The sequence below is a fragment of the Melospiza georgiana genome, chromosome 4 (assembly GCF_028018845.1).
Source record: "Melospiza georgiana isolate bMelGeo1 chromosome 4, bMelGeo1.pri, whole genome shotgun sequence".
NCBI classification, from domain to species: domain Eukaryota; kingdom Metazoa; phylum Chordata; class Aves; order Passeriformes; family Passerellidae; genus Melospiza; species Melospiza georgiana.
In genome coordinates, this window is record NC_080433.1 from 19,057,855 (window position 1) to 19,085,728 (window position 27,874).

The following is a 27,874-nucleotide window of genomic DNA, read 5'->3' on the forward strand; positions in this document are numbered from 1 at the left end:
TTTCCTGGTGGATGAGGAATTCTCTCTGGATGTGGATTTGCAGTGCCAACAAGCAGCTCTGCAGGGAGCCTGACTCCCCTCAGTGTGAGTCATCTCCCTGCTCCTGCATGCTCATCCCTTCTCCAGCTTCCTGGGGCCTGGAACGGGAGTGATGTTTGCTGACAGCCTGTCTGCTCCATAATCCCATCAGAGATCCAGCCTTTGTGGGCTTTACCTTTTACCTGTGCAGCCCTGTGATGATGGGGCCCTGTGCTTCCCCCTTAAATTTGAATTTCACTTCCTGCATTTAGATATGTGTTAATTTGGGCAAGCATTGCAGCCTGCATGGAGAGGTCATTAGCCTAATTTATCATGTACAGATTTATGAATGTGTCATTTATAAAACTTCAGGAGAGAGTCAGGAGCCATACACAGGTCTGGTTACAGCTTCCCACTTGGGGTTTCAAAGGGGAGGAGGGAGGAGCAATGCTGGGATGGCAGCCCCAGAGGTGGGGTTGCTCTGTTCAGGTCAATTCTCCCCTCACTGCAGCTCTTTGTAAAAAAAACCAGCAATCTTCTGAGCCTTGGCAACCTGTGATTCACAGTGGGACTAGAGCAAGTTTTAACTAACTGGGGACAAGGTTACAGCAGCCCTTTTTCCTTAGCCTTGAGGAGAGCTGCCAGAAGGATGTGCAGAGATTGGAAGTGGCTGCAGCCCGTAGGAGATGGGTGCCTGGCAGAAGCAGCACCTGCTTTCCTTTGCACTCAAAGGAAATTCCCACCAGAACACACAGGGCCACACTGGGCTCAGCTCTCTGTGCTCTCCTAGCCCATTCCTTCAATGGAAAGTCTGGCCTTATGGACTCTGAAACTGCTTGTTAAGACTGTGATGAACAATTCATTTGATACAGGAATTATTTGTATCCATTCACCAAAACAGCCTCAGGAGGACATGGCAGGAGCCCAGTGCTGGTTGCATCTGGCCCAGAGTTGCAGTGTCTTGCAGGCACAGGCTGTTGCTGCCATGCAGCCTCTCTCAGCCTGAAATGCAGCTGCTGCATCTCCCTGTGCCTGATCCAAAGGCCTGGCAGTGCCAGCCCTGGCTGCTGTGTCTGCAGCATCTGGCCAGCTGAGATCCAGGGCCACTTTAGTACTGCTGGGATCTGACTGCATTCATCAGAATTTCAGTACCTGAAGCAGTAAGTTGAAATATATTCATTCTGAAGAAATAATACCTTTAGTCCCCATGACTATGTGTTTTTAATACCCAGAAAGAAAATTCCTTCAGACCAGTTTTCAATCCCGCCTTAAACAATTTTAAAACTTTCCCCCCCCCCTCAGGATTTAAAGGAACTATCCATTGTTCTAAGGAGGGATGTGATATGTAAAGGAGAAAACTTGGACCTGCTGTGTAAAGAGGGCCCAGCTTGTTCATCTTGCATTTTAAAAATAAAAGCTGCCACATTTTCATTTATATTTTTCCTAACTGTTCAAAGACCTGATGACAATTTCCTGAGCCCTCAGCTGGAGGGAAAAGGTGTTAATTTTCTTTTGAAGTACAGTTTTTATTTCCAAAAGGGTAATATTATCTTCTAGCCTAAATAATTTCAATTTTGGTGAAATAATAAAAGAGTAGAAAATGTGGTCTTTGCTTTATGCATGTGTCCCACAAAGAGTGTGCCCTCAGCAGGCCCAGATTGCTGGCCAAAGCCGTATCAATTGCTCTGGTACCCCCAGGTCCCTTGTCCCATGGGTGTTTTCAGCAAAACTCAGAGCTCAGAGCATGATGATGTTTCTCACATCCCCTGCTCCCTGTCACTGCTTGCTCTTCCCACTGCATCCTGTCCATCATGCTGGGGCAATGCTGGTGTGACTGCACTGCTGAGGGGACCAGGAACAGCTCTGCACCACAAATAGCTTGTGTGGGTCCTGAAGGAATTCTTATTTGGGATTTATTTCCTGCCTGGATTGCTGGGGGACAGACACTTGACATTTGTAGCAGCACTACTGTGGAGATGAAGATAGAAACGAGCTGTCACTTCAGCATCACCAATATGCAAAAATATATTCATCCAAATGAAGATTGGCACTGTCTATACAGTTAAAGCAAAGCATGTGGCCAAGTATTTGCAGAATCTGGCTTTTCTTTACACAGTAACAAAATATTGTGCAAGGTTTGTTTCTTTTTTTCTTTACCAATCACCTTCTATGAAAAACTCCATCTGCTAAAAACCACCTACTCTGGTCTATAGCTCTGCAAAGTAAAGTTGTGCATGGGCTTTGTGAAACAAAATGCCCACTCAGTGTTGGAGCTGTCTGAAATGAAGCTCACAGCAAATGGATGCTAATGTTACCAAAAAAAAGAGAAAAACCCAAACCCCACTGCTGAGGAAACTGGATGATGGGTTTCTTAATGGGGTATTGAGCACTCAGAACTGCTCAGCAGGAAAAAAGTTAGACAATTAAGGCTTTTATGACAGTATCTTCCTTTTAATTGTGGCCTGCTTAATTGGGCAAGTCAATTAATCAGAAAGACCTAGGGAACCAAGTTAATCCTAGTGACACTTAATGACATTGGCGGTGGCATAAGGAGGACGGTAATTACAAGAATTTGGCTAACTGGTGATGCCTTGGTCATGCTTCTGTCCCCATCTTTCAATCTGCTTCTTCCGCCCAGAACTGTTTCACATCCTTCTGTAGCACATACATACATATATGTGTATATATATATGTGTGTGTGTGTGTGTGTGTGTGTGTGTGTACACATACCAGTGTACTGATACTGGACCAGTATCCCTCACTCCTTCACATTTGTGGTTCACAGCTTCCACCACAGCCATTTGAGGGGTGCGAGCCTGCCCCCGTTGCTCTGCCCAGTTCCCGCGGCTTTCCCAGCAGGACGGCTCTAACGGGGCTGGGGGAGGCGGCTGCTCGGCGTTGCTGTCACAGCTGGGAGGGGACAGGAGGCGGGCGGCTGGCTCTGCCCGGAGCGAGGAGGGGAGGCACGGGCAGGCGGGCTGTCCGCAGCCCCCGAGCTCCTCCCGGAGCCGGCACCGGAGAGCTCCGAGCCGGGATCTCCTCGGGCTGCCCCGGCTGCTCCGGCCCCGCCCCGCCGGTGACACCCCCGTGCTCCCGCCCCTCGCTTCCCGCCCCCCGCCGGTGCGGCGCGGGGGGTGCGGCTCCGCTCGGCTCTGCTTGCTTCGGCTCGGCTCAGCTCAGCTCAGCTCAGCTCAGCTCGGCTCAGCTCAGTACAGTACATCTCGGCTCAGTTCATCTCGGCTCGGTTCATCTCTGCTCGGCCCGGCCCGGCCCGGCCCGGCCATGGTGGAGCGCTCGGACGAGGCGCCGCTGCTGTTCTGGGCCGAGGGCCCCGCCGTGTCGGCGCCGCCGCCCGCGGCCGAGCCGGGCGGCAGCAGCAGCAGCAGTGGCAGCGGCGGCGGCGGGAGCGGCGGGCGGCGGCTCGGCGGCGGCTGGAGCGCGGCTCCGTGGGACGGCGAGGGGCCGGCGGAGGCGGCGGGGCCGCAGCGGGCCGAGGCGGAGGAGGACCAGATCGTGGCCGTCTTCGTGGTCACCTTCGATCCCCGCACGGGTGAGCGGCGCCGGGAGCGGGCGGGCCGGGGCCGGGGCGCGGGGCCGGGCCTGGGGCTCCCGGTGCCGCTGGACCAAGATGGATGCGGCGGGGACCGGGATTCCCTTGGGGAGCGCTCCCCGCATCCCGCACCCCAGGGACCGCTCCTCCCGCCGCGCTGGGCGGCGTGGCCGGACCCCCGGAGCGGGGGCCGTGGGCATTGCCGAAAACGGAGCACGAGGGGATTGCTTGTGGCCTCCATCCCGCCGAGAAGAAGTTCTGGCGGGAGGAAGGCGCCGCGTCTGGGGCCGCTCGGAGGAGAGGGATGGGTGTTTCTGCACGGCGCAGGGAGTTCGTGCACGGCGCTGGGGCATCCCCTGTGCCCCGCACAGATTTAGGCCGAGCCTCTGCCCAGCGCTGCCTGGAGGGCACCAACCTGTTAGCAGCATCTGGAGAGCATCCTTCTGTCTCCGTGGAGCGGCGCAGGCCTGCCCGCAGCTATCGGTGATGGATGGCGTTTGTGGCAGGCGTAAATCCGGCAGGCTCGCAGGGCATGATCACCAGCAGCAGCAGCAGCTCAGCTGCCTATTTCTTGGTGACCAGTGTGTTTAGAGGCTGGCCTCTGGTGGGATCTCTGGGACTCAGTGCTTTGAAGGAGTGCTGCGATCCAGGAGGGCAGAGGAGAGGGGCATGGGAATTTATTTTCTACTTCTCGTGGCCATATCCATCACTCTCAGTGTTGTTGGACTGTGCTGTTGTATCACTACCGACAGAGGTTATTAATTTCAAACCTGTAAGTCAGCATTTCAGAAATGTCTTAACTTTGTTTTCCTAGTCCCAGTGCTCCCACAGCATCCACCAAACAGGATGTTAGGACACAGACAGGAAGTTAGCACCTGCTTTGCCCCTGTGAACACAGGTACCACTGTGCAGAGGGGTCTAATGTCCTGAGACACATTGTTGAGTCTTTTGGCTGCCAGGCACCAACCTGGGGTTCAAAGGCAAGAGAGAGATTCAGGAGCCCAGGAGTGAGACTGAACTCTTTCTTCTCTAGACCAGCACTGCCTTAGCTGGTCCACAGCAAAAACACAAGGGACAGGAGTCTGTAAAGCACAGTGAGGTTAGTTCTTCAGTGGGAGGGGAAAGTATACCTGACATCCTGCTCACAAGAGGGCCTTGGTAGTGAAGACTGAATGCCAGTCTTGAACTGAAAGTCCTAAGGAAGTAGAGAACAGGACTTAACTGCTGGAGTGATGTGGCGTCAGCAGTGCCCACTGTCAGACAGCATGGCTGCTGTGTCCCAAAACACCCAAGGATTTTGAGAAGTTACCCTTTCATACTGCACCAGAGAGAAGTGTCTTCAGCCTAGAGGTCATTCACTCATAAAAATCTGAAATAAGATTGGATGTCATCTTTCCACCAGGAGATGGAAAATGGAGGTGTTGTTTTTCCTAAGTATCCAAAACATGAAAGAGTCTGGGTGACTGCAACAGCAGGTTGCCTTTCAATCTGACAGCATATGCCTTCTATGAAATGGTGAGATTTTCTTGAGAGTTGGCAGAAAGCTGAGCTTTCTCAGGAGTTTTTCTGAACCAGCTGTTGCTTTGAATGAAGTCCAGGGAAAGTTGGGCAACAGCTCTTCTCACATGTGATGTGCAGTTAATGCTGGGTGTCATCAGCCTTGGAGTAGTCTGGCAAGTCCAGGAAGATTCAGCCTCCTGCTGCTACCCAGCAGGGATGATGGGACTGTGAGCAATACACCAGCAAATGTCAGCTTTACAGCTGGGGAGCAAAGTGCCCTGTGGAGGGTGTGGACTTGGAAAGACATCATGAAGGTGCAGTGGTGTGAACTTGCTCAGGTCAAAAAGAGAATACAGGAATTACTGATAAGCCACATCAGATAGTGTGAGGGACTTGTGTATGTCTGTAAGGGTGGATGGTCTTTGTGTATGACTTAAAGGAAATCATCCAGTTAGTGTCTGAGCTGCTTGATCCTGCCCAGGAAAAGCATGGACCTGCTTTGGCAGCTTGCTGAGGCACAGGAACAGCTGAATTTCTGGTGGTTATGCCAGGTAGTGTCTGCCCAACTACAGGCAAGTAGGTGGGCAAGAGAGGTTTTACTGTAGAAGCATGAAGTGGTGACCATGCTAATAAAGAATGTAGCAACTTCCCTCCAAAATTTAGAAGGGCTTGAAGCAAAGGAGCTTAGTGTACAGCAGTTGCATGTGATGAGTTTCCAAAGGTAGGTTATGGGGTTGCCAGGTCACTGTTACAGTTCCAGTGTCCCTGTGACTGTCAGTGCTCATGTGAGTGACTGACACAAGAGCCAGAGGCAGCTTCTGAATCAGTGCTGTCCTCACCTGCAGCTTGGTGAACCCTGTGGCACTTGAGAAGGAGCTTAAAGGGTCGGTGAGTAATAGACACAAGGAGGGAAAAGAGGGAAGTAATGTGTTTTGCACCAGTAAACATGCAAATATTCTGTTTTTCTGTCCCACATTTCTTCCGTGCAGGAAACTGAGCCAGTGTGTTTAGGTTACACTTTTTGCTTCTCCTGTCCTGGCACAACATGGTAGCACTGCACAGCAGGGGACCCTAAAACCCTCAGCAAACATCTAATAGTGAGGAGTGACCCCAAATGCTGGTGCCAATATCTTTGTGAGGATGTGAAAATCCAGTGGGAAGGAAATACAAGGGAAAGAGGAAGAACATCCTTAACTTTGCACACTAGAAAATGAGTGCTGGCTCAGACCTGACCTGAAGGTGGGAGATAGCTTCCAGGAGATCAGATCTGCAGGTCTGACTCTCAGCAGAGTCACTAGTCTGCTCTCTAATGCTGGGTGACTCTCACTTGGAAAGTTTCCTGAGTGCACGAGAGCTGCTTTCTCCATGGGGAAGGGCAGCACTTCCTGTTTTTCTACAACATTGTTCCCTCCTCCCTGCTCTGGTTTCTCGGGCAGACTGGCAGTCCTGTTGCATCTGGGTGAAGTCTCTCCTTTGTTTGCTCTCCTGTTTGGCCAGACTGACTTTCCTACTTTTTAATCTCGGCGTTTGTTCTCCGACTGCCACGTCGCTCATGTGCTCATAGGGCAGGGTGGCGTGAGGAATAGCCAGGAGCACAGCTGCAGGTTGCTCCCAGATCCCAGGAAAAAAAATAGCTGTGTGATAGGTGAGCTGGTTTTGAGGTCACATGCAGGGTAAAGATCTGTTTCAAGGGCATCCTTTCCTTATTGCTGCTACAGAACAGGCATTGTTTGAGCAATGTCTGCTTTAACACCTCTGCAGCGGATGTGAAAGCTGACGGTGTTTGTGACTGAGCTGAGCAAAGCCCATCTTCCTTTGCTCTTGCTGGCGCTCTCACCTACTGATCTATGAATCTACAGGTCATGACCAATAAGGGATGCTTAAAAGCACATCTGGCCTTAACCACAATTTCATGGTTATGAGGCAACAGTCTCAAGAGTTGACTTCCTCGCGCTTTCAAGGAAGGTTCTTGCGCCTTTAAAAAGCAAAGCAAACAGGCTCACACAAGCCCCAAACAACAAAAGCCACCATCTATATATAATCTGCAGCCCTCCAGGGGAGCGTGCAGGCTGCTATGATGTCAGTGGCTCTCTCTGCCAGCCTTTCACACGCCTCAGAGGCCGGGGCTGGGCACAGCAGAGCTCTGTGCTCCCGCCTGTCACTGCTCAGGGCTGCGCTCGGGGTCACGAGGCTGCTGCTGCTCCAGCTCTGCAGGAGAGCTCTGCTTGGGCACTGCCAGTGGGCTCCTGGATGCACAGCTCCTCCTGTTGCCATGCCTAATGCTGCTGGTTTTTTGAAGTCCTTGCCAGGCAGGGCTGGGGGAGGTCTACTGAATACAGCATCTATGTGAGAAGAAAAATAGCCTATTTAAATGTCAGTAGCTAAGCCCTATTCCTGTGCAGGCATATACTTGTGCAGGATGAGTAATGAGACAAAAGACAGGCTTCAGAAATAAGGCCTCAGATTTAAATATCTCCAAGTCTTGGCTGAGTGTAAGGCCCCTCCAAGTGTATGCTGTCTGTGCAAGCACTGCTGGAATGCTCACCCCAAAGGGCAGGGAAGGGAGTGAACCAGTAGGAAGCACCTTTGTGCTGCACCTGCCATTGCATTATCCTCAAGGAGTTTGGTTGGTTTGCCTTGCTTTTAAAACTAAGCCACATGACTTCAAATGCTGTGGGCAGACTGACAGAGAACAGAAACTCGATGGGGAAATCTGGAGCACATCTCAGTGCAGTGTCAATGTCCAGGTGAGCAGGTTGGGCTCTGAAGTGCTGTCATGGGAAAGTGTGAGAAGTCACCCCTTTTTAGGTCCGTGGTAAACTTGTTGGACTTCATTTGCTTTAGGGACGTTTTATAACTTCTCTGATATCATCTGTTCCAGGATCAGGCTCCTCAGGTGGCCTTTTCCCCTGAACAACTGCATGCTTTCTGGCTGGGTTGGCAGGTGACAGATGTTTGCTGATCTTGATCTAGCTTGTAATTTATGCATTTTTTTTGTTGGTTATTCTAGCATGCACAAACACATTGCAGTACTTGGGTCACCCTAGCCCCTATATAAAGCTTCAGGTAACTCCTATCCTAAAGAAAATAGGAGAGACTTCAGGGGTAAGAAGTGATGACTTGGATGATGGCTTAGGGGTTTCTGTTTGACCAGGCCTGCCAGCATAGCAAAGAACAATATTGGTGGTGGTGTGAGTTATCCCACAAACTCATCCTAAAGAGCAACAGTCTGTCCTTTGGTTCTTATGGGATGGATGCTTGTGTAGACCAAAGCTTATCCACCATCAGGTAAAATCATAGCTGCTCTGTAATTAAGCTTATCATGGATAAATCCACAAAAAAGCACTAGCTTCAGAAGTGGCCCCAAATGTCCTGCAGTGTCTGTATGTTGTGCTACAACAAGTAACATTTGCAAGAGATGTGTGAAGTATTGTGTGTCATGTACTGCCTGTGACAATTCAGGAGTTCAGGAGTTGTGTTAGGGCACTGTTTCAGGTGTCCCAGGGTTAGAAAACCAACGACTTGCTGTTGATGATGTGTGCATTTTAGAAAGGGGTACTGTATTCAAGCTTACCCAAATTCATTTGCTTCTCTGCAGGCAACATGGTGGAATGGTGTTTACCCCAAGATATAGATTTGGAAGGTGTGGAATTCAAATCCATGGCAAGTGGGTCCCACAAAATCCAGTCAGATTTCATGTGAGTACATGTGAGCTATGTTACTTCCTTTCTTAGCTGTGCATCTACACTACCAGCTCTTAATTCAGAACATGCCAGAAAAATACCTTCTAGGAAGCTAGGGTCCTGCAGAAACTGGCTTGCTAAGCTGTTCCTACCTTGCCAAAGATACTTTTCAGACACTTCCAGTATCATGCTAAGTACCAGCTAGCTGCAGGGATCTGCTGTATGTCTGCTTTGCCTGTGCAGACCAACTGGGGCAGGCCAGCTTCTCACTGGTATGCAAATTTTAATGTGTTCTGGGCAAATTATCTGCACTGCCACTATTGAGACTGTCAGCAGAGGCCTAGGGTGAAGGGCAAGGAATGGCAGAACTGAAATGGGAAGGATTTTGCAGGAAGAGGACTTAGAAAAATGTTCTTAACTTTGACAGGGCTTTTGGTTCCTTTAAATGTTGTTATAAACAGGTCTCACTTTCTTCTTTGCTAGTTCCTTCAGTGGAAACACATAGGAGAGGAATTTTCTGCATTCTGCTAACCCAATGTTGCAATGCAGCAATGTTTTGCAATGAACTGCAGTGTCACAATTCCTTTTGGTCAGGAATAACAGTTACTTTCTTAAAGGCATGTGAACTGAACTCTTGCAGTCTGATAATCACAGTGTGCTTCAATGTGCTGGCACCCCAAATATGACCAAGTAGCTGTAATACTCAGACCTGCATTCACTGCAGGCTTCTTCCTTGGAGGAAGGGCTCTGCACTGACTGAATCATGCATTCTGCTGGTCTTCCTTCCAAGTTACTGATTTATTTTATATTTACTGGCCTGTGACGTGGCTGGTAGGGGCTTTAGTGGGAGCTCCTGGGAACTCTTGCCTTAAATATTTTGTCTTGCTACTCAGAAGACTGGGGCATCCAAGGCCTGTCCACAGCCCTTCAGTTAGCAGGATGGGATTTCAGGGAGCTCCTTACACAAGAAATATTCCTAAATCAGCAATTTTAGCCTTCAGTTACCTTTCTTCTTCTTCTTCCCTCTTTGTAACACTAACCCTTCTATCAAACCTTTGTCTGCAGTTATTTCAGGAAGGGGCTCTGTTTTGGCCTGGCCTGCTTTGCCAACATGCCTGTGGAGAGTGAGTTGGAGCGTGGTGCCCGCATGAAGTCCGTGGGCATCCTCTCCCCTTCCTACACACTGCTCTATAGGTACATGCACTTCCTGGAGAACCAGGTCAGGTAAGTTCCCTTGGGAATGAGCCTGGCCCTTCCCCACCTGGGAGAGGCAATGTTCCTTCTATGGAGAGCAGTTTTAGGCAAGTGAGAATTCAGTGGCAATGCTCTGCTGTGGTTTCCTTGACTGGCTGTTTCTCCAGAAAGTATTACAGGTTCACAGTGTGAAGGAGACAAGGAACTGATTAGCAGCAGTCTGTTCCTTCCTTAACAGGCTAGTCAAATGATACCCTAACCCTGGTTATTGTAGGCAGACCTAAGTGTCACAGGGAGAGTTGAGAGAACAAGAAGTTCCCCTTTTCTCCTTCTGAAAACAATTTTACTAGAGGTTTACAAAAGGCTTCTAATTGTGTAATGATGCTCCTGGCTAGCTGTGTGCTTCAGTTGTGTTGAGTGGATCTAGCAGCAAAAATGGTAATGGTAGAAAACTGTTCCTACCTGAGTGTCTGTAAAACAGGACCAGTGCTATGCCTGTGTCAGTGTGTGTGTGTGTGTGTTCTCTGGCTGCACTGAGAGCTGGTAGTCCTGATGTTTCTTCATTCCTCCTGGATAAATCTGTGCAGCTGAGGCACCCAGGATCCCTTTTAGCCGGGAGAGCAGATGTTTGCTGGGAGCAAGGCACTAAACAAATAGTCTGGAGATACTACAGATCTCCCCTTTTTTCCTTTCTTTTCCAGACACCAGCTGGAAATGCCAGGGCACTACTCCCATCTAGAGGCATTCTATGATGACAAGAAAGGAGTTCTCCCTGATAGCAAGGGCACCCCCAGCTCTCAGCAACCTGTCCACTGGCTGCCTTCCATCCACAGATACATGTACCCAGAGATGAAGGTGAGGCAGGTGCCTGAGGCCTGCAGGAACGGGCAGAGGGCTGCTGCTCCTTGCTGGTGCCTCATACTCCTTTATGTAAGCAGTCACTCCCGCGCTTTGTAGGCTGCTTAGATAAGATTTTGTTACTTGGACCGTTGCAAGCTGTGTGCTGGTCTTGCTCCCACATTTAGACTTAGCATCTGTGCATGTGTCCCTGCTTCACCTCTAAGCTGTTTTCTTCCCTTTCGCTCCACCTGCAGATCACACACCCTGCTGGCTGTATGTCTCAGTTCATCAAATTCTTCGGTGAGCAGATCCTCGTCCTCTGGAAGTTTGCCCTGCTGCGCAAGCGCATACTGATATTTTCACCACCCCCAGTTGGAGTTGTCTGCTACAGAGGTATGTTTCCAGGGACACTGCAGAGCTCTGATCTAGTAGGCTGAAGCATTGCAGAAATTGCCTGTGAATACTGAGGGGACAGACGTCATGCAGGTCTTCAGAATCCATTGTGACCATGCCTCATGAAGACACCGCTCAGGCTGCATTTACACGTTTCCTACCAAATGCTTTTCTTCAGGCCTTGTGAGTAAGGACACATCTGGCACTGTCAAACTCAGTTCCTGTCAGCACAGGACAATAAGAGCACTGACTGATTCCAGAATGTGGGATTCCTATGGGAGAACTGATTATTTCCTATGCAAAACAAGATGTCATCACTTGAGAAGTTCTGGTGTTCCAGGGGATTTCAGTGCTCTGACCATTGTTTTCCTAGAGGCCTGTGGGAGAGCTGGGCAATTGGGGTTCAGAGTGCCTTGAGGGAAACCAAAACCATCTCAGGATGTACTTCTCTTGTCCACAGTGTATTGCTGCTGTTGCCTTGCAAATGTTTCTCTGCCTGGTCTTGGAGGAACTGTCCCAGAGTCCAAACCATTCTTCTATGTGAATGTGGCAGACATAGAAATGCTGGAGACAGAAGTATCATACGTGGCCTGTAAGTATGATGGATTAGGCGTGATGTTTTTAGCTTCAGGCTGCAAAATGTCTTGAGACACCAGACTGTGAAATAGAACTGATGAGAAATAGGTTGTGCATGGAATGACTAACTATGCAAGCAGGAGAGAACAGTTGGTCTGCTGGGAAAGCAACATGCTGCTCTGAAAATCTTCTCTGGTTTTGGCAGGTACAACAGAAAAGATCTTTGAGCAGAAGCGAGATCTCTATGATGTCTACGTGGACAACCAGAATGTGAAGACGCATCACGAACATCTGCAGCCACTCCTGAAAATTAACAATGCTGACAAGGAGAAGTACCGACGGCTCAATGACCAAAGGTAATCACAGAGGTCTGGGTGCTCCTGACAGAAGATGTGGAATAAAGAGGACACTGCTCCTTACTTTCCTCCTTGTAGTATTTTCAAAATATCAATATCAATAAGTACTGGTTCAGCTCATCTCTTGAAGATTCTGGTTGTCTCATAAAGCTTTGAGGCTCACAGTAGGTATGTGCAATTAACTTGTCTCCCTTCTCTCAGGCAGATGTTAATGTATTCTCAAGAAGTGGGTGAAGATTGCAGCTCTTGTGAAGAGGACCTTTTTATCTTGTGAGTGGCTACCTCTAATACTTAGTTGGACACTGCTAGTTTTAGGGAGCCTCTTGCACTGATTTTGTGCAAAAAAACCAGACTGGCTTTTCTTCTTCAGATCACCTTCCTTTCATTTTGAGAAGCCAAAATGTAGTATCCACTGGGGTTGCTTATGTGCCAGAAGGGAGAAGTGCATTTTAAAAACACAGAGATGTAAGAATGCCCTCACAAACGTAAGCACTACTGCCAGAACGTTTGGCTCTGGAAAGGACAGTGTTCATGGAAAGCAGGCACTGGACCATACTGGGGGTTGGTACAGTGTGATCAGACCTGCATGTGAAGGATTGGCCCACTGATGTGGCTGACTTCATACCTGGCAAGCAGAGGAACCAGAGTGGGAGGTACAGAATTAGATAAAAACCACATGCCTGCCACCTCTGAAGCCCTGCTGTGCCTGTTGCTACTCCCACTCTGCAGCAGGTGAGATGTAAAGGGATGAAACTGTGTGAAGGGCTGTGGGGGCAGAGCTCTGATTGTTGAGCTTCACAGGTGTAGCCAGAGCTCTTTCTGAATAGCTTTACATGTTCCTAGGAAAGCGTCAGGTAAGAAATACCTCTCACTGGTATATTCTGCACCAGTAATAGAGAATTTATTTACCCACTGGCTTATCAGATGGGTGACAACACTCCTTCCTCCTTTACATTAGGGCAGCTGTAGGTGTGATGTACCTGCTTGGTGACCACAGATCACACTCTAGCTGATAACGTGGCTCCTTCTGAGGGAAATGCCACCCACAGACAGGAGCACCACTGTCAATTAACAGTTCCTGCTTTATCTTTGTTTATTCTGGGTCACCATAGAGACAATGGAAAAGCACTACAGCACCCCCTAACAAGGTGGGATCTCTGGCTAGAAGGGGTTCAGTGCAGTTCTGGGGCTCTGCTGCCTGTTTGGTGAATACCCTGTCTTTTTGGAGAGCGTGTGCAATCCCTTTCTCTGACTTTCCCCTGCAGGTTTTTCATGGAGCAGAACAACCGCATATTCCAGACGCTGCTGGAGGTGTCCGCCAGCCAGGACAAGACCCTGACAGCTGAGCACGCACGGGGCATGGGCCTGGACCCCCAGGGGGATCGCAGCTTCCTCATGGACCTCCTGGAAGTGTATGGCATCGATGTCATGCTAGTCATTGACAACCCCTGCTGCACTTAAACCAAGGGCAAGAGACTTGGGGAGCAAAGATCACTTTTTAAAGACTACTGGACATTGCTTAGGAGGATCACTGGAACTCACCACAGCCACAGTTATTTAATAACTTTATATGGAGAGTATTTATAATTTTAAAACAAAATGTGATTGTATTTTCTCACACTCAACTTCCCAGTGAGTACCTGCTCTAAGGTTCCTTTTGATTTTGTCTCCCTTTCCCTTTCATTTGTGTTTTTTTGTTTTGTCTAGCTAGGACCAGTGGCACCTTTGCACCAAACCTCACTGTTGCCAGTGATAGCTAGGTTTTGGCCTAGCCTGGATACCTGAGGGCTGAAGACTTCAGGAAAGCACTTTGTTTGATGACAACCAATGTGAAATGCTTCAGCTGAGCTTTCAGACCTGGCTGGAAAATCCTCCTATCAACTGCCCCTTCCACTTGGGGACTGAAGAGGGCTTTAGCACAAGCTGTTAATGGCCCAGTCTCATAAACAGCTCCTACCAAGTTTATTGGTGGGGACAGTTAAACCAATGATAAGAACAGAACCAGGACTCCTTTAAACATTCCTCACCCAACTTTAAGGTGAATTGGAGCCAAGCCACCTTTCCTTGTAAATGTCAGAAGCAAGTTTGGGACCGGGGATGCTACAGGATCTTCTGACTTTGCTTACTGGAGCAGCAGTTTCACTTCCAGCACCTGAGGTGCTCTAAACTGGTAGAGACTGCACCTACCTTCTCACAGATAGAGAAGAGCACCTCTCTCCTCAGTCCATCCCACCACCACCTTTGGCTTCAGTTGCATCCCACCTGCTGCTTTGGTTTAAAATCTTCAAACCAGCAAGATGGTCTCCCATTTAACAGGGACCAACACCACTGAGCCACTTTGCAGTCACTTTGTTGTCCAGCCTCAGCTCTGACAGTGCTGGGCTGGAGGGGGTAGAATAAGAATGCTTTAACCACTGTCACTAGCCCTTCCTTTGTAGCTGATGGGACTTGTTGCTCCTTTGCTTTAACACTGTCTGCCAATCCTCCTTTTGTTGAGCCTTCAGCACTGCCTGCTGCTATCCCTGGCTTTCTGTGTGAGACAGAGAACAGACCTTTCAGCTGGAACAACTGAAGGTTGCAGGAGGTTCCCTTGGAGTTTGGTATTCTTATCTAGCACAGCTGCTAGGAGCAATGTTTAAAACCAAGTCTGTCTCTTTTTCTGAGCAGAGCTGTAGAACCAGATGAAACAGATGTTTTCTCATGCTGTTGAAAGAACAGGATTCAGTTCCTGAAGGACTAGTCATTACCTCCAAGAAGGCTATTCCAGTAAAGAGTAACCCCTTGGCTATACAAAATCCAAGAATGCTGCTGTGGGTTTCGTGTGTGACATACAGCTTTGCTCCAAATCCTTCAGCCAGTAGCAATATCAGCTTTAAGCTGACTGTTCTTCCTGAACTGTGGCTATAGCTGATTAGTTGCTGCTTCTATCATTACAGATTTCAGCACCCTTGGAGGGCTTTCTGTGCACTGCAGGAATGCAACCTGTAGCTGATGTATCCATTTGTCCCAGCATTTTATAGGATGAGACAGAGCCTGAACCACTCTAAAGCAGGCAAGCACCTTTTTGAAACAGGTGAAGCAAATGTTCTCCAAGCACACCCTCTGTGGATTGTCTTCCTCTGGAAAGGAGGAGGCAATTGTTCTTGCAATTTGCCTGTCTCTGAGCAGTCACTCCCCTAGGTGCTTTTTCAAGGCTTTGGGATGTTTTTGTACAGAAGAAAATATGCTGTTGTTCATACTATCAATTGCTCACAACAACTGGAACATCATCCTTAGAAGGTTGGGGAAAAAAATGTAGAAAGAGGTAAAAACAACTGAGTATCATTTAATGGAAAGAGCAGTCTCTTTTCCTTAAGAAATGGCTTTGTTTTTAAATTGACACCTGAAGTATAAAAGTGGCCCACAACCTCCACACTCCACTTCAGTTTTAACATGCTGCCTGCAGTGATGAGCCCTGAGGAAGTACAGCTGAGCTGCCCTTGTATTGCTGTCACTTCTCCGGACATCAAAAGAAAACCAGAACTGAAACTAGTCACAAGCAATTTCTCCTCTCACTTTCCTGAAGGTTTGCTACATAGTTTAGCTGTAATCAGCTGTTAATGACTTTCTGTTTTCTTTGTCAGTAGTTCTTTTGCTAAACTAAACAGAAACAAACCTTTGATTTAATGTTGAAATGTTACAGTCACTGCAGTCAGAGGTTTTCTAACGCCCTGCATTAGAGCAGTGTTGTTAGTAGATTGCACTGACATAGCCCACTGAGCAGAAGCTCCTGAAATTCCTATTTGACTTTTACTAAACCTCTGCTTTCCAGAAATCAGGTCCTCAGCTGTTAGCAGTAGTATGGGTGCAGAAGCATCAGAGCAGATTTGCTGCAGCAGCATCCATGTGCTACATCCAGTTAGATGGCTGCAGCCTATCTTGTTCTTCCTTGTAATTGTGCTTCTCTATCAAGGCTCTCTTGGCAGGCAACTGCTACAAAAGTCAGGAAGTTGTCCAACAGAAGACAGAACAATAAGACTTTTCTCTCCTAAGCCTTCCTTATTTGATTAGCTGCAAAAGTGCTTTCACCTGCACTCCTTTTCTAAAAAGTAGTGCTTTTATTTTTGTCACATGTGGAAAGTTCTCAAGAAATGGGTAATGGGTACATAATAGAAACAAACTGTTATAGCTTGAGACATGAAGGACTGTTCTGTGGAACCAGTTTAACTGAGTCTTATCTTTCCAGAAGATCCCATAATTCAAGGTAAAAGAGTTATGTGCAGATATTCAAAATCCCCTCCTGGGCATTTGGTGCTTTGTTTCATAGTAGCAGCTGGGAGACATCTGCTGGGTATGTTTTGAATCAAAAGAGGGAGGAAAATGTGGCATAAGACAGGATATTACTGATTTGTCTTTTCCCTTTGCCTTTACAGTGGTGCCTTCAGTTTCTTGGGTGTAAAGCCTCTGGTCAGGTGCTGTGATCACAGCCCAGGTTTGAATGGTGGGTACAGTAACCAGGGCTGTGCTGTGCCCCTGTGTATTCTCCGAAACTCAAATTGTTGGATACCAGTGCAGGTTCTCAGCTTGTACTTCAGCCAGGAGAACAAGAGCTTCCTAACTACATCTTAACTCAAGCTGCACTAGAAATGCATAATCAAGCAATGAATTATTACTACTTGTACTGCATTGAAGGGTAAAGCTTATGAGAGACAAATCTCAGTTTTCAAGCTGAACAAGCAACACCATGCCAGACATTTAAATCATCCAGAAGTCTTCTCACTGCAAGGTTATTCCAAGCTGCATAGAGCCAATAAAGAACCATAATGGATACTAGGACAAAGGCACTTTATGGAATCAGAATTCAGATTTGTCTTACAGACATGCCACTACCTTTTTTTTCTAGCATGCATGAGGTACTTACTGCAGTGATCTTACAGCCAATGGTCACCACTGTCACAGGAGCTGAGCTTGCCTGTTCACCATCCTTTTGGGCAGAAGAAAGTTCCATCACCTTTTCAAGAGGAAGTAGCTCCCTGTACAGGTTATTGAGTGAAGCCCATCAGGTTATATGGTGATGGCCCATTTTAACACCTGTCCAAGTTAATGAGAAAAAGGCTGGGAGTAGCTGTGGCCCTCCTGGCCACAGACTGCAAAGGACAGGCAAGCTTTGCTCAGGGAGGTGGAAAGACAGTGGCTCCTGGAATAGCAGGGCAAGAGCACTCTATCCTAAAGCAGAATTCTAGGTAAAAAGCATTCACACTAACCCAAACTCTCATCTTAGTCATTACTTCTAAGTTAGTTGCTGTTTTCTTCCCACCTTCCCAATACCAGTGGTGTAGTGATTATGAGAAAGGACAACAAAACGTCTTTTACAAGGGACTGGAATGTATTGACCTAACAGTGTGATCTGTCTAAAATTGCGGGTACTAAATGCCTATGAACCAGGATTTTAGATTTTGGTTAATGCAACGTGTCATTCAAATGGGAATGTTTAAATGTGGTCAAAATAAACAGGTGCCTTGAGCTGGTCTATCATTAGATTGTTATCCCTCCTTTTCTTTATCTTACAGTATTTTAAGCCCTTCTAGAATGGATTGTAAGTTGAAGCCAGGATAAATGTTTTCTTGAGTGAGACCTACTCCTCCTTCCTGTCTTGGAGTTTGTACAAAGGAAGATTTTTGTGTAGCTGTCAGACAGAAACATGAGAACTGAGTCCTTTCCTCAACACTTTAGATAGTGGGTTCAGCCCCTGCCTATTTTGTCATGTCTGTCTCACACCTCCCTTCTGAACATTGCAATTCAGAGGTCTAGAATTACCCTACACTGGAAGAACTCTGAACTGCAGAGGAAGGAGAAAAACTACTTGAATGGTATTTGTACAAGCTACTCAACTTATGCTGATATGAACATTTAAATATCAGCCTGTGTCTCAAATGATCCTTGGTACTTCAACATCAGAACAGCATCAGCAATACCAATTCTGAAGGGATCTCTTGGTTACCCTCAAGCAAGGAATCACACTGCAATGGGAGCTATGGAAGAGAACTAGTGATTTCCCTGCAAAATGGTACAGATGAACAAGGAGCCAGTTGTCACCATCTCACCCATTGCAGCAGGCTGGGTGTGATTCTAACAGCTCTGATGTTGTTTACATCTTGCAGATGTGTGGCTGCTCCCATAGGCCTGTGGCTCTGTAGAGAAACTGCTTACTAAAAACATGGGTATTTTTTAATACAATTAAAGCTTACCTTTTTGAAATGGCTGTTGGCTTGTCTTTCCTGCCACTGGAGAAAAAAACACATTGCTGCTTTTATTACAGAAACTTCAACTTGAGGGAAAACTCCAATGGTGAGAACTGCCCTTGACTCTGAGTGAGCCAGGGGCTGCAGAGCCATGTCCCAGGTGTCTCTGTGGCAAGCAAAAAGAGCAAAGCACAACCACCATGTTCCTTGGAGAGCAACCCAGGGCTTTACTGAGCACCTTCATTACTGCAAACCAAAAGACAGCACAAACCAGGTCCTATCATCTGCATAACTATGAAAAGGAACTAGCAGGCTTCTATTCCCTTCAGTCTCAGTCAAGAGTTACAGAACAGCTAGGGCTGGAAGGGACTTGAAAGATCACCTAGTTTACCTAATTTGTGTCTCTGCAGTGTAGTCTAGAGAAGAACATTCAGCTTGGTTTCAGCATCCTGCAGAAACCCAACCCTGCTTCCTCTTTCAAGGCATTTTTCCTTTAAGGTATCTCCAGCAGAGGATGCTGTTGGAGCACAGGCTGCCAGGATTCAGTCCTTGACAGAGCTGCTGAAAGCCAACTCACTTAGGCCTGTATTTTGATAACAGCAGAGTCAACAAGTGAACTTAGACTAGATCACAGCATAACACATTGACCACACTTAATCACATCAGAAAAATAAGGACAATTTTCTTCAAGGCAGAATCATGTGAAATTTCTCAGTTAGAATAAGGGCAACAGATAAGCTTGCCTAAGTCAGTAATACTTCCTTTCAGCAATTAAAGCAAAGCTATAGATAAAAGCTCATAAAAGCAACAAACCTAATTATGGTACTGAGGCTCAAGTGGATAGAGGTTGCATATGGAGTGGTGAGCACTGTTTACATTACAGAAGAGCAATCAGCCACAATAAATAATAAACTTTATTTGGATATCCTTACTGGCATTTACTACTGCAGGAATAAAAGGAATATTTACAAAAAAAAAAAAAAAAAAGACTCACTCAGCTTGTTAAAGAGTCTGTCCAAAAGTACTTCATACAGCTTTGGGTCAATGATGTTTTCCAATTTGCTTCTGTACAATATACCTAAATTGGCCAAAGGAATACATTTCTACTATGTAATTATTGGAACTCTGTGCTGTTGAATCTGGCAGGATGAAAAAATTAACAAATATATTATCAAGATACATATGGGGAATTTTTAAACTTGCTCCAAAGCTTTGTATCACCAACCTCCAGTTTATTTTGTGACAGAGTCAATAACCAACCATCTATTTTAATGTGCCAATTCCAATATTTCACAGAATTCCTTAGCATTATTCCCCCCAAATATTTTTTTCCCAGGACCCCAGGTTTTGCAAGATTTTTACATGGGTAAAGTAAACCTAAACTCTTAGAACACAAGGACAAGTCTACTTAAATTTTACTTTAATATACAATTGCATTACAGCAGTAGCATCTGGCACACAGCACTCAGCCTGTAGTGCTGTAAATTATGTAAATGATGACTTCTTAGAGGAGGGGGAAGAAAAGATGTCATCAAGTTAACATGCATTTTTCAGAATTTTCATTTGCATTTTTAACCCCTTTGAGACCAGTCAAGTCATACACTTCCAATGGAAGTACCTTACACATAAAAATAGCCAGAAGGCTTATTAGTCTAGTGGGGTTAATCAGGTTGGTTAGGTCTCACATGCCTTGAATAGACAGACCCTGGTGAACACTGGCCCCTCTGCCATGAGCTGTCAGTGCACCACTGCCTGCAGCAGCTGCTCTCTGATTTTGGGGTCACAGAAGAAGCGGAGTTTGCGGGGCAGGAGCTTCACCTCCACAGGCATCGCTTCATACTCCTCATTATCAATGCCAAAGGATCCCTCAGTGCCCTGTGTGCAGTGAGTTAAACATCAAGTGTTATTTCAGCAAGGCTGATTTTACTAATAAAACACAGCTGCATACTTAGCTCAGTCTCAACCAAGATCACCCCCTGCCTCTGCCTTCCAGCCCATTTTCTCTCCACAACACAGGGAGACCTATCATTCACCACACAGAATGTATTAAGAGTCTGGTGCATGAGATGTTACCTCACTTAGTTACTAATTGGTGATAATTAAACGCTAGGAAGCTCTAATGACCCACATTGTTTATACTGAAGGATTCTTTTCTATTGGAACTACAATTATGTGCACTTAGATCTTGGGCCTGCCAGTGGTGACATAAACTAATCTGCACAAATGCCTGTTAAGTAACTTTTATTAAATCCATGTTACAAACCCCTTTCAGCTTTGTTTTACTGTATTGATCTGAAACATGAGATGCAAAGTAATTTACTGGCCAGGAATTAGTCAGCAGTAGAATTTTCTCAAGTGTTTAATGCTGATAAAGTCACCATGTGATTAAAACCATTCACCAAAATGGCAGGTTGACTACCTAAAAACAACTTCAGTGACTGCTTTGTGTGCCCTTGACTCACGGGAGGGCTGTGGGTACTCAAACCAACTCCAAGGGAACTGGGACACCAGAGCAGCACAGACATGGGGAACAGTACAAGTTCTGGCAGTCAGAGGTACAGCAAAGCAGTCCAACCTCCATCAACATGAACTGGTGAGACTCATCTGGGCTGCCTCCAGTTCCTCCACTGGAGCTGGGCCATGAATTCAAACACTGCTCTGTACCATGCACCCATCTTCTGAAGACCTTAGAGCAGCTGCAGTACGAACAGCTCATTTTATACCACAACCCTTACTTATGGCCCAGCTGTACTTAGCCCAGCACCTCAGAGTATTCTTTCAGAATCACAAATTTGCCATTATCTGAATTCAAGGCAAGCATTAGGATGCTGGTTAATCATGACATCATAATTCATGATTTTTTTTGGTAGCAACAGATTTTTTTGCCTTTCAACAAATTCTTTATCCCTTAATATGGAATTATTTTGCCAAATGATAGATCACTTGAAAACAGAAATTATCTATGAGATTGATTTAATGTCCTTGTGAAAACAAGAAACTGAACTCCCAGGGCCGCAATAACAGCTCAGAGGTAGGAAAAGACAAATCTAAATTACACAGGCAGGCACAGCTTTGTCTTCTTTCTCAGCTTCATCATTTCAAAGTTTTGAGGCACCTCCTTATACTGATCTCAGCTCCCCTGCCCTGTCTCACCCTCCTTTGTCTCTAATATTAATCTTCTTCTCTACAACACAATGCCTTCTGGGGTAAAATGTGCATATCTTTAGTGCTAAGGAGAAGATCTGCATATCACAGCATTACAGAATGCTTGAATCAACAGTGGATCATCTGGTCCAACCTCCCTGTTAAAGCAGGGTCATCCCAGAGCACATTGCACAGGATTGTGTCCAGATGATTCTTAAGTATCTCCAGGGAGGGAGACTCCACAACCTCTCTGCGCAGTCTGTTCCAGTGCCTGGTTATCTGCACAGTAAAGAAGCTCTTCCTAATGTTCAGGTGGAACTTCCCACTTGTATGCAATACACTCAAGTAAGAGACCCTTTAACCATCATGACTGTCTCCATAAAGGATCTGCCACTATTTCCTGGCAGAACAAAGCTCCCCCATCAGGTTTACAGACTACTTGGGGAACTTCAGTATGCCTGTCCTGGCAAGGGACTCATGGCTGCACTGTGGAACTCAGTGTCTCACCTGCAGTGTAATCAATCTCCCAGATTTAGAGTAGGGATTTCTTAAAGTGCAGCATCAACAGGTAGAGGAAACAAAGTGAAAGAGTTTTTCAGCTCTCCCAGCTTCTCACCTCTGGAAGTTGCAAGATGCATCTGCTGGCTTGGATGCACTGACTCCCTTCAGGGCACATGTGTGGGTCACGCATCTTTTGACTTCTGTCCAAACCAAAAGAGAGGTAAGGTAAGGACATGCTTCTCTCACAAACAGCCTTCTTCAGGGATAGCATTTTGTTGTGGTAAATCACTATGCATTTGGTAAACTTAGAGGTTAAACCCACAAATATTTGTGTATATAACTGTGAAAAAGTAGAAGAGTCCTTCCCTCTGTCAATGCTAGTGCACCAACAGCCTCCAACCAGCTTCTGCTCTGAGGCTCACTAATTATATTTGAACACTGAGCACAATTTTGTGCTCTTCACTTCCATGCTGAACAATGCACTTCCTGCAGTGACTACCATCTCCTCATAGCTCATGCAACTAAACTTACCAGCAACCTAAAAAACCTATGCCAAAAAAAATAGTAATTTAATGGTTCAATGTAACTATAATTCTATCTAAAAACAAACAAAACACCCCCATTTTTCATATCAAAACCAATCAGCACGACATTTCCTATCAGCTGCTTCTGTTATCACTCATGAAGAAACCCTCATAATTTTATCCATTCTAAACAACATATCCAGTTTTGACAGCTTCTCTCTTCTAGTACCTGTGAGACTCTTATTTATGTACTGTACTGAGGTAAGTGCTGCTTCCTTTCCCATGCCGGTTGATGTCAAAAGGGACCACATGGAATGCAGTTTCCTGCCTTGGAAAGCTGGTGTTGCAAGTGCCATGGTCTATTCCAAGGCTTAGGCTGCTGTCTTGTCACTGTCTCAGCTGTTAGAGACACTGAGCTGTGATTCCTTTTCCCCACAAGTGCTGCTGCAGAGTGAGCACCAGCTCCGGGCTGTGCTGACCTTCCTCTGGCCTCCTGACTGACCACACAGGAACCTTTTGACTGACCACAGGCAAAGGACACACTGCACCCCAGGCAGCAACCTCTCAGTCTGGGCCCCTCTCCAGACAGACAGACAGCAACGTATAAATAGCAGAGATAACAGCACAGAATTACAGTGTTAATACACCACAACTCTCAAGCATGGTGGAATTATCACAGATATTTCTCAGACAGGCAATGCCTGCTGTCCCCAGATTTCCATCTCTAGGCTGATATGAAAGAAGGGTGTATTTTAATATAGCCTAGGAAAAGAACTCACAAGAGCATGTCAGAATTTCCCTGTACACCAAGTCTTCTATGCCCTGAGGAAGGCAGTGCCTCTAAAGTCACAGAAAATCCCAGAGAAGGATCATGAGAAGAAAGGTCTGAAACAGGAGATGAAAATGAAAGACAAAGGAAGAAAAGCTAAGGAAAGGGCAGGGAAGGACAGAAGCAATATTAACTGTGGAAAGTTTGGTTTTAATCAAATATGTATACACTGAAAGATTGATGAGTGACTGTGAGGGAATTAAACATCCTCCAGCAATATAAATTATAAATCATTGATGGCATGCAATACTGTCAGTTTATACAGGGCTATACAAACAAGCAGCAAGATTTCTCACTTAAAGTTTAACCTGCTTGGAGTTTATCGTACAAGGTCCTAGATACTAGATAGATACAAGGCATACTCTGGTGAGTAAACAGATTTTTTTGGCCAGTGAAGGCACATGAAGCTTCTATAGAGATGTAATTATGGGGTCAAGGTAAACTCAAAAGAGCCAAGACATGGAATTAAAGATCAATCAAAGTAGAACACTGGTAGAAGCAAATAAGACAACTCCACCTGCAGTGATTGCCCCTCTAGTGGTCCAGCAGAAAAAAAAAAATCATAATCCATTTCCTTTAGACTCTGCTCCTCACTCAAGACCAGACAGCAATGTGAAATAGATACAAGATCAGAAGTCTAACAGCAAGTTTCCATTGATTGTTGCATCCCACTCTATGCAGGACCACAGAAACACAGGCAGAGAGAGAACCACAACACCTACTACACGTAACACACAACTAGAATGTCACTGTCATATCCAGAAGCTGCCAATGTTAAATGAGTCAGAGTGAGACCTCTAACAGTGCATCCCAGTTTTATGCACTGTGGATGATAACTGCAATCATGCCCTGGAGTGACAGATCTCCATACTTACATATACAGAATCTAAACTGGCTACCAGGATGTGGATTACTGATGCCACACTTTCCATGCCTGCTCTCCTTCCCTGCAGCACTCCTTAGTAAGCACTCCACTGTAAACAACTCTTCTTCTCCCACCTTATTTAAACATCTATGGCTGCTGTGGATGCTCTTGTTCACACAGCCAGAGGGCACTTTTATACACCTGGGATGACTTCCTCCTTTCTTGGAAATGCAACAGCAGCTGCCCTCCAGCACACTGATGCATCCCCACACCTCCCCAGACACACACACTGCCTGAGCCTCCATGGCACTCTCCTGCTGGATGTGTGGTGACCCATCAGCTCATGTCAGTGCCCTCTCCAATATAAAAACCCCTTGTTATCTGCACTGATAAGGTATTTCCCCTAAAAACCCTTTTCAACCTCACAAATTCTGGTATTTAAACTATGCAGTAAAAAAGAAGAAAAAAGAAAGAGCTGTTTCACACATTTCCAAAGACAAACCCTGTTGCTGCTAGGCAATGGGGGCCTCTGATAATGGGCTTAACTCAACTCCAGGTGGCAAATCACAGTGGGACCTCTGAACACCCTGATTCTGCCTTGAAAAAACAGGGCACCTTTTCTCTGCTCTGACTCCTCTCTGTACAACTAACCATCCTCTCCCACTGCTCCCACACACCTCTTTGTCTTTCTTTGTTACCTACAGGCTTTTGGGCACTATTTAATCAAAAGAGCTTGTTCCTCTGAACTTTGCTTGAACAGCTCAAAGCTTTCAGTACTGCCTCTAATTAGCTCTCAACAGCAGGGCTGTGGTAAAGCCCCTCAGAGGCTTTTTCTGCACGACACTGTAACTGCAGTCAGAAATGAGCCACACTCCTGCAGGGAGCATGTCCAGCCAACACAGGAGGTATTATTTACACTGGGAATACACTTGAATATGCCTCCCTCAAGTCACACAAGCTCATCTACTTTTTTCTGCCAGCAAAGTGTTTGAGAACCCAGAATATCATCTCCTTTATGAGACCAGATTCCTCTTGCTTCTAACAGGAAAACTGCCTCCTTCTTTCCCTCTGTAGCCTTCAAAGCAAACAAATCAGTCCCAGGCAACCACAGTTCACATGCTCATGCAATTTGAAAGCAGCTGCAGGTGGTAGCCTGACTTACAGTGTATGCATAGGTCTGAAGATTTTATTCCCACTGGGGCTCCTGGGAGACTCAAATAAGAGGCCTGAGTTGGCATCAGTATCATAAACAAGTATCTTGCAGGAATTATTAGGGTGAAACTGTGCAGGTAAAACTGCACTGAAATCCCCCCACTGATTTCACTAGAGGGAGCTCGAAGACTGAGAAAACAGCAAATGAAAAGGTAATATGGAGAGGAGCTCCCCTGGATTCAGCAGGAAAATCTGTTGCTGGGAAAACCTGCACTGAAGATGCAATGTATTTGTGAGTGGGACTGTAAGAAGGAGCTGGAAAAGGCAGCTCTGATTTGCTTCTTGTAAGAGCAGGAGGAACAAGCACACTACAAGACATCATCACAAGCACAAAGGCAGCAGTAACATTCACTTTCTCCACACACTGCTTCTTCATACCTGCAGCCTCTTTTATTCCACATACAAGCAGGACCAGTATATTTGCTTAAAGTTCCTGTTTAAATTCACACCTTCCAAAGTTCTTCCAGCTCAGACCTAATTTCTCACAAGAGCTATTGAGGCAAGGAAGCTTTTATTGGAGGAGGCCCTGTCTAATCACAGTTCAAGAATTCCCAGGCACCACTAGTACAAACAAATCAGCTCTGTGACCCACCTCTCAATCCACTGAGCAGCTAGGGCTGAGAGATTCTGGGCTAAGTCTGCACAGCTGCCTATAAAACTCACTAAGGACAGTAATATCCAAGCTATACTGACTTACAGCAACAGGGGAAAACATGAAAGGTATAGCAAACTCAGAAGCTAGGAAGAACTCCAGGTTCTGAACTTCTGCCTTGTTTACAGAAACAGAAGATGAGTGAGAATTTTAAAGAATAAAAGTACTAGTCCCTGAGAACAGTACTGGCTGATGTGCTTTGCAGTCCTCTGCTTCTGAATCTTGCAGCACAGCATGAGAGAAAACTAGCACACTTTTCAGAGACCCTGGTCCTTTTTGCAGCCTTGCCATACTCACCCTCTGTGAACAAACTCCCCTTTGCTGACACACTCCGCCTCGATGCAAATGTCCATGAAGTCCTTAGTGCGCTGTACAAAAAAGGATTCAGGAATCAAGCAGTTAACATCTCAAAGTGCCACACCCATGACACTGCAATATGTTCACACAATGGCCACTCCTTTGTCCCCCAAAAGGAGGCAGAAGATGCATTTCTGCATTTCATGCTTTATCCAAATCTCAACTTGAGATTTGAATTAGAAATTACAGACTGTATTTTCCCATTAATGAATATTCAATAAATACCACAAGAAGCAAAATAATGAGTCACACGTTTGGCTTCTTGTTACATTTAAAGACAATAGCAGATCTCTTAGGCTCTTAATTTCTATTCAATGGGTCTTTCATGAATTTAAGCAACAGTACAATGATAATACATTTGGCCACCAAACACCACAGTAAGAGGATTTTAAACAATACAAATTGGAAATCAAAGTGTCCTTGGTAACAATCCTCTAAACTCCTTACTTAGCTTTCCCATTTACAGCCTGCCCTTACACTGAGTACAGTACAGCTTTTTTAAGGAAAGCAATTTTGATTAAGACAACTTTTTTTTAATGCATTTTAATATTTTTGTCCTGGCAAAAGTCTTAGTGAGCAGATGCAATCAAAATGACAGAAGTAAAAATAAATGCATCTATTAGTGTAACTTGGTTTACTCCTTGGTTTATTCCTGTGCTGTTCTGCAGAGGCCCTGCCTGAGCTACACCTGTATGGCTTTATCAGCTTCCCTCCAGTGGGGCAGCCTCTGCATGAATCTGAGGTGAGACACAGACTGGCTGGCAGCAGCCAGCAGGTATGGCTGGTATGGATTTCAGAGAGGTGCTGGGCAGCTTTGAGGACTACAGGGACAATGGTTTCAAGAGGGGGACTTGAATGCAGTAATAAGGGATCCACACTTGTAGAAAAAGAGTATTAGTATCAAGTATGCACTATCAAGGTACTTCCTACTCTAGAAACAAGAAAGTACAACTGGCCTAACATGAACTTCTCCATTTCTCTAGGTTATACAAGAGACCTGAGAACCCTACATCACTTCCTTCTTTTCAAAACCAATATTAAAGTGCATCTTGAAGGCCTAAGGGAGGCAAAACAGACAAAACCACAGAAAGTATCTGATTGCCACAAACTCCCTCATGCTCTCTGTTTTTGGTAGGTCTGTTTTTACTTTACATCACTGGCTCCAATCCAGTTCAACAACCAAAACTCTTCGGTTCAAGTGTCCCCTAGAAACCACTAAAAAATATCCAAATACTAGTCTCTGTCTAGCTTCTACCATTACTAGGACACTGACAGTCCAAATCCTAAACCACAACAAAGAAGAAACTGAAGTTCATGGTGGTATATTCTAAAGAGAAACCAGGAGAACATTAAAAAACTGTATTTGCCTGTTTGGGTTCTTTTGGTCTGATCCTACAAGATAACGTATCAATACAACTCACATTTTTATGTTCTTAAAAACCCTGACTTCTAAGGAAGA

At 46.0% G+C, this 27,874-nt stretch overlaps 2 protein-coding genes across 2 annotated transcripts in view; one reads left to right on the forward strand and one right to left on the reverse strand.

Annotated features, from left to right (window-relative positions):
- Window positions 1–3,300: 3,300 nt before the first annotated feature.
- On the forward strand, window positions 3,301–15,520 carry DENND11 (DENN domain containing 11). Its single transcript, XM_058023717.1, has 9 exons — window positions 3,301–3,568; window positions 8,667–8,766; window positions 9,817–9,975; window positions 10,647–10,800; window positions 11,040–11,178; window positions 11,639–11,770; window positions 11,960–12,110; window positions 12,312–12,380; window positions 13,376–15,520. The coding sequence occupies exons 1-9, from the start codon at window positions 3,301–3,303 to the stop codon at window positions 13,569–13,571; spliced, it is 1,368 nt and encodes a 455-aa protein (XP_057879700.1). The 3' UTR covers window positions 13,572–15,520.
- A 2,087-nt stretch (window positions 15,521–17,607) lies between these two features.
- AGK (acylglycerol kinase) overlaps window positions 17,608–27,874 on the reverse strand; it is a 38,086-nt gene continuing 27,819 nt past the window's right edge. The window contains exons 13-15 of the mRNA XM_058023718.1: window positions 26,356–26,426; window positions 22,092–22,176; window positions 17,608–20,206 (exon numbers count right to left, since the gene is read on the reverse strand). Of these exons, the coding sequence (XP_057879701.1) occupies window positions 20,069–20,206; window positions 22,092–22,176; window positions 26,356–26,426 (294 nt within the window). The 3' untranslated portion in view covers window positions 17,608–20,068. The remainder of the gene's footprint in view (window positions 20,207–22,091; window positions 22,177–26,355; window positions 26,427–27,874) is intronic.

Bases quoted from the DNA above. Each gene is read 5' to 3' on its own strand.
- DENND11 (XM_058023717.1), top strand. From the start codon at position 3,301: ATGGTGGAGCGCTCGGACGAGGCGCCGCTGCTGTTCTGGGCCGAGGGC. The intron at 10,801-11,039 runs GTGAGGCAGGTG...CTCCACCTGCAG, and splicing joins ACATGTACCCAGAGATGAAG to ATCACACACCCTGCTGGCTG. The intron at 11,179-11,638 runs GTATGTTTCCAG...TCTTGTCCACAG, and splicing joins TGGAGTTGTCTGCTACAGAG to TGTATTGCTGCTGTTGCCTT.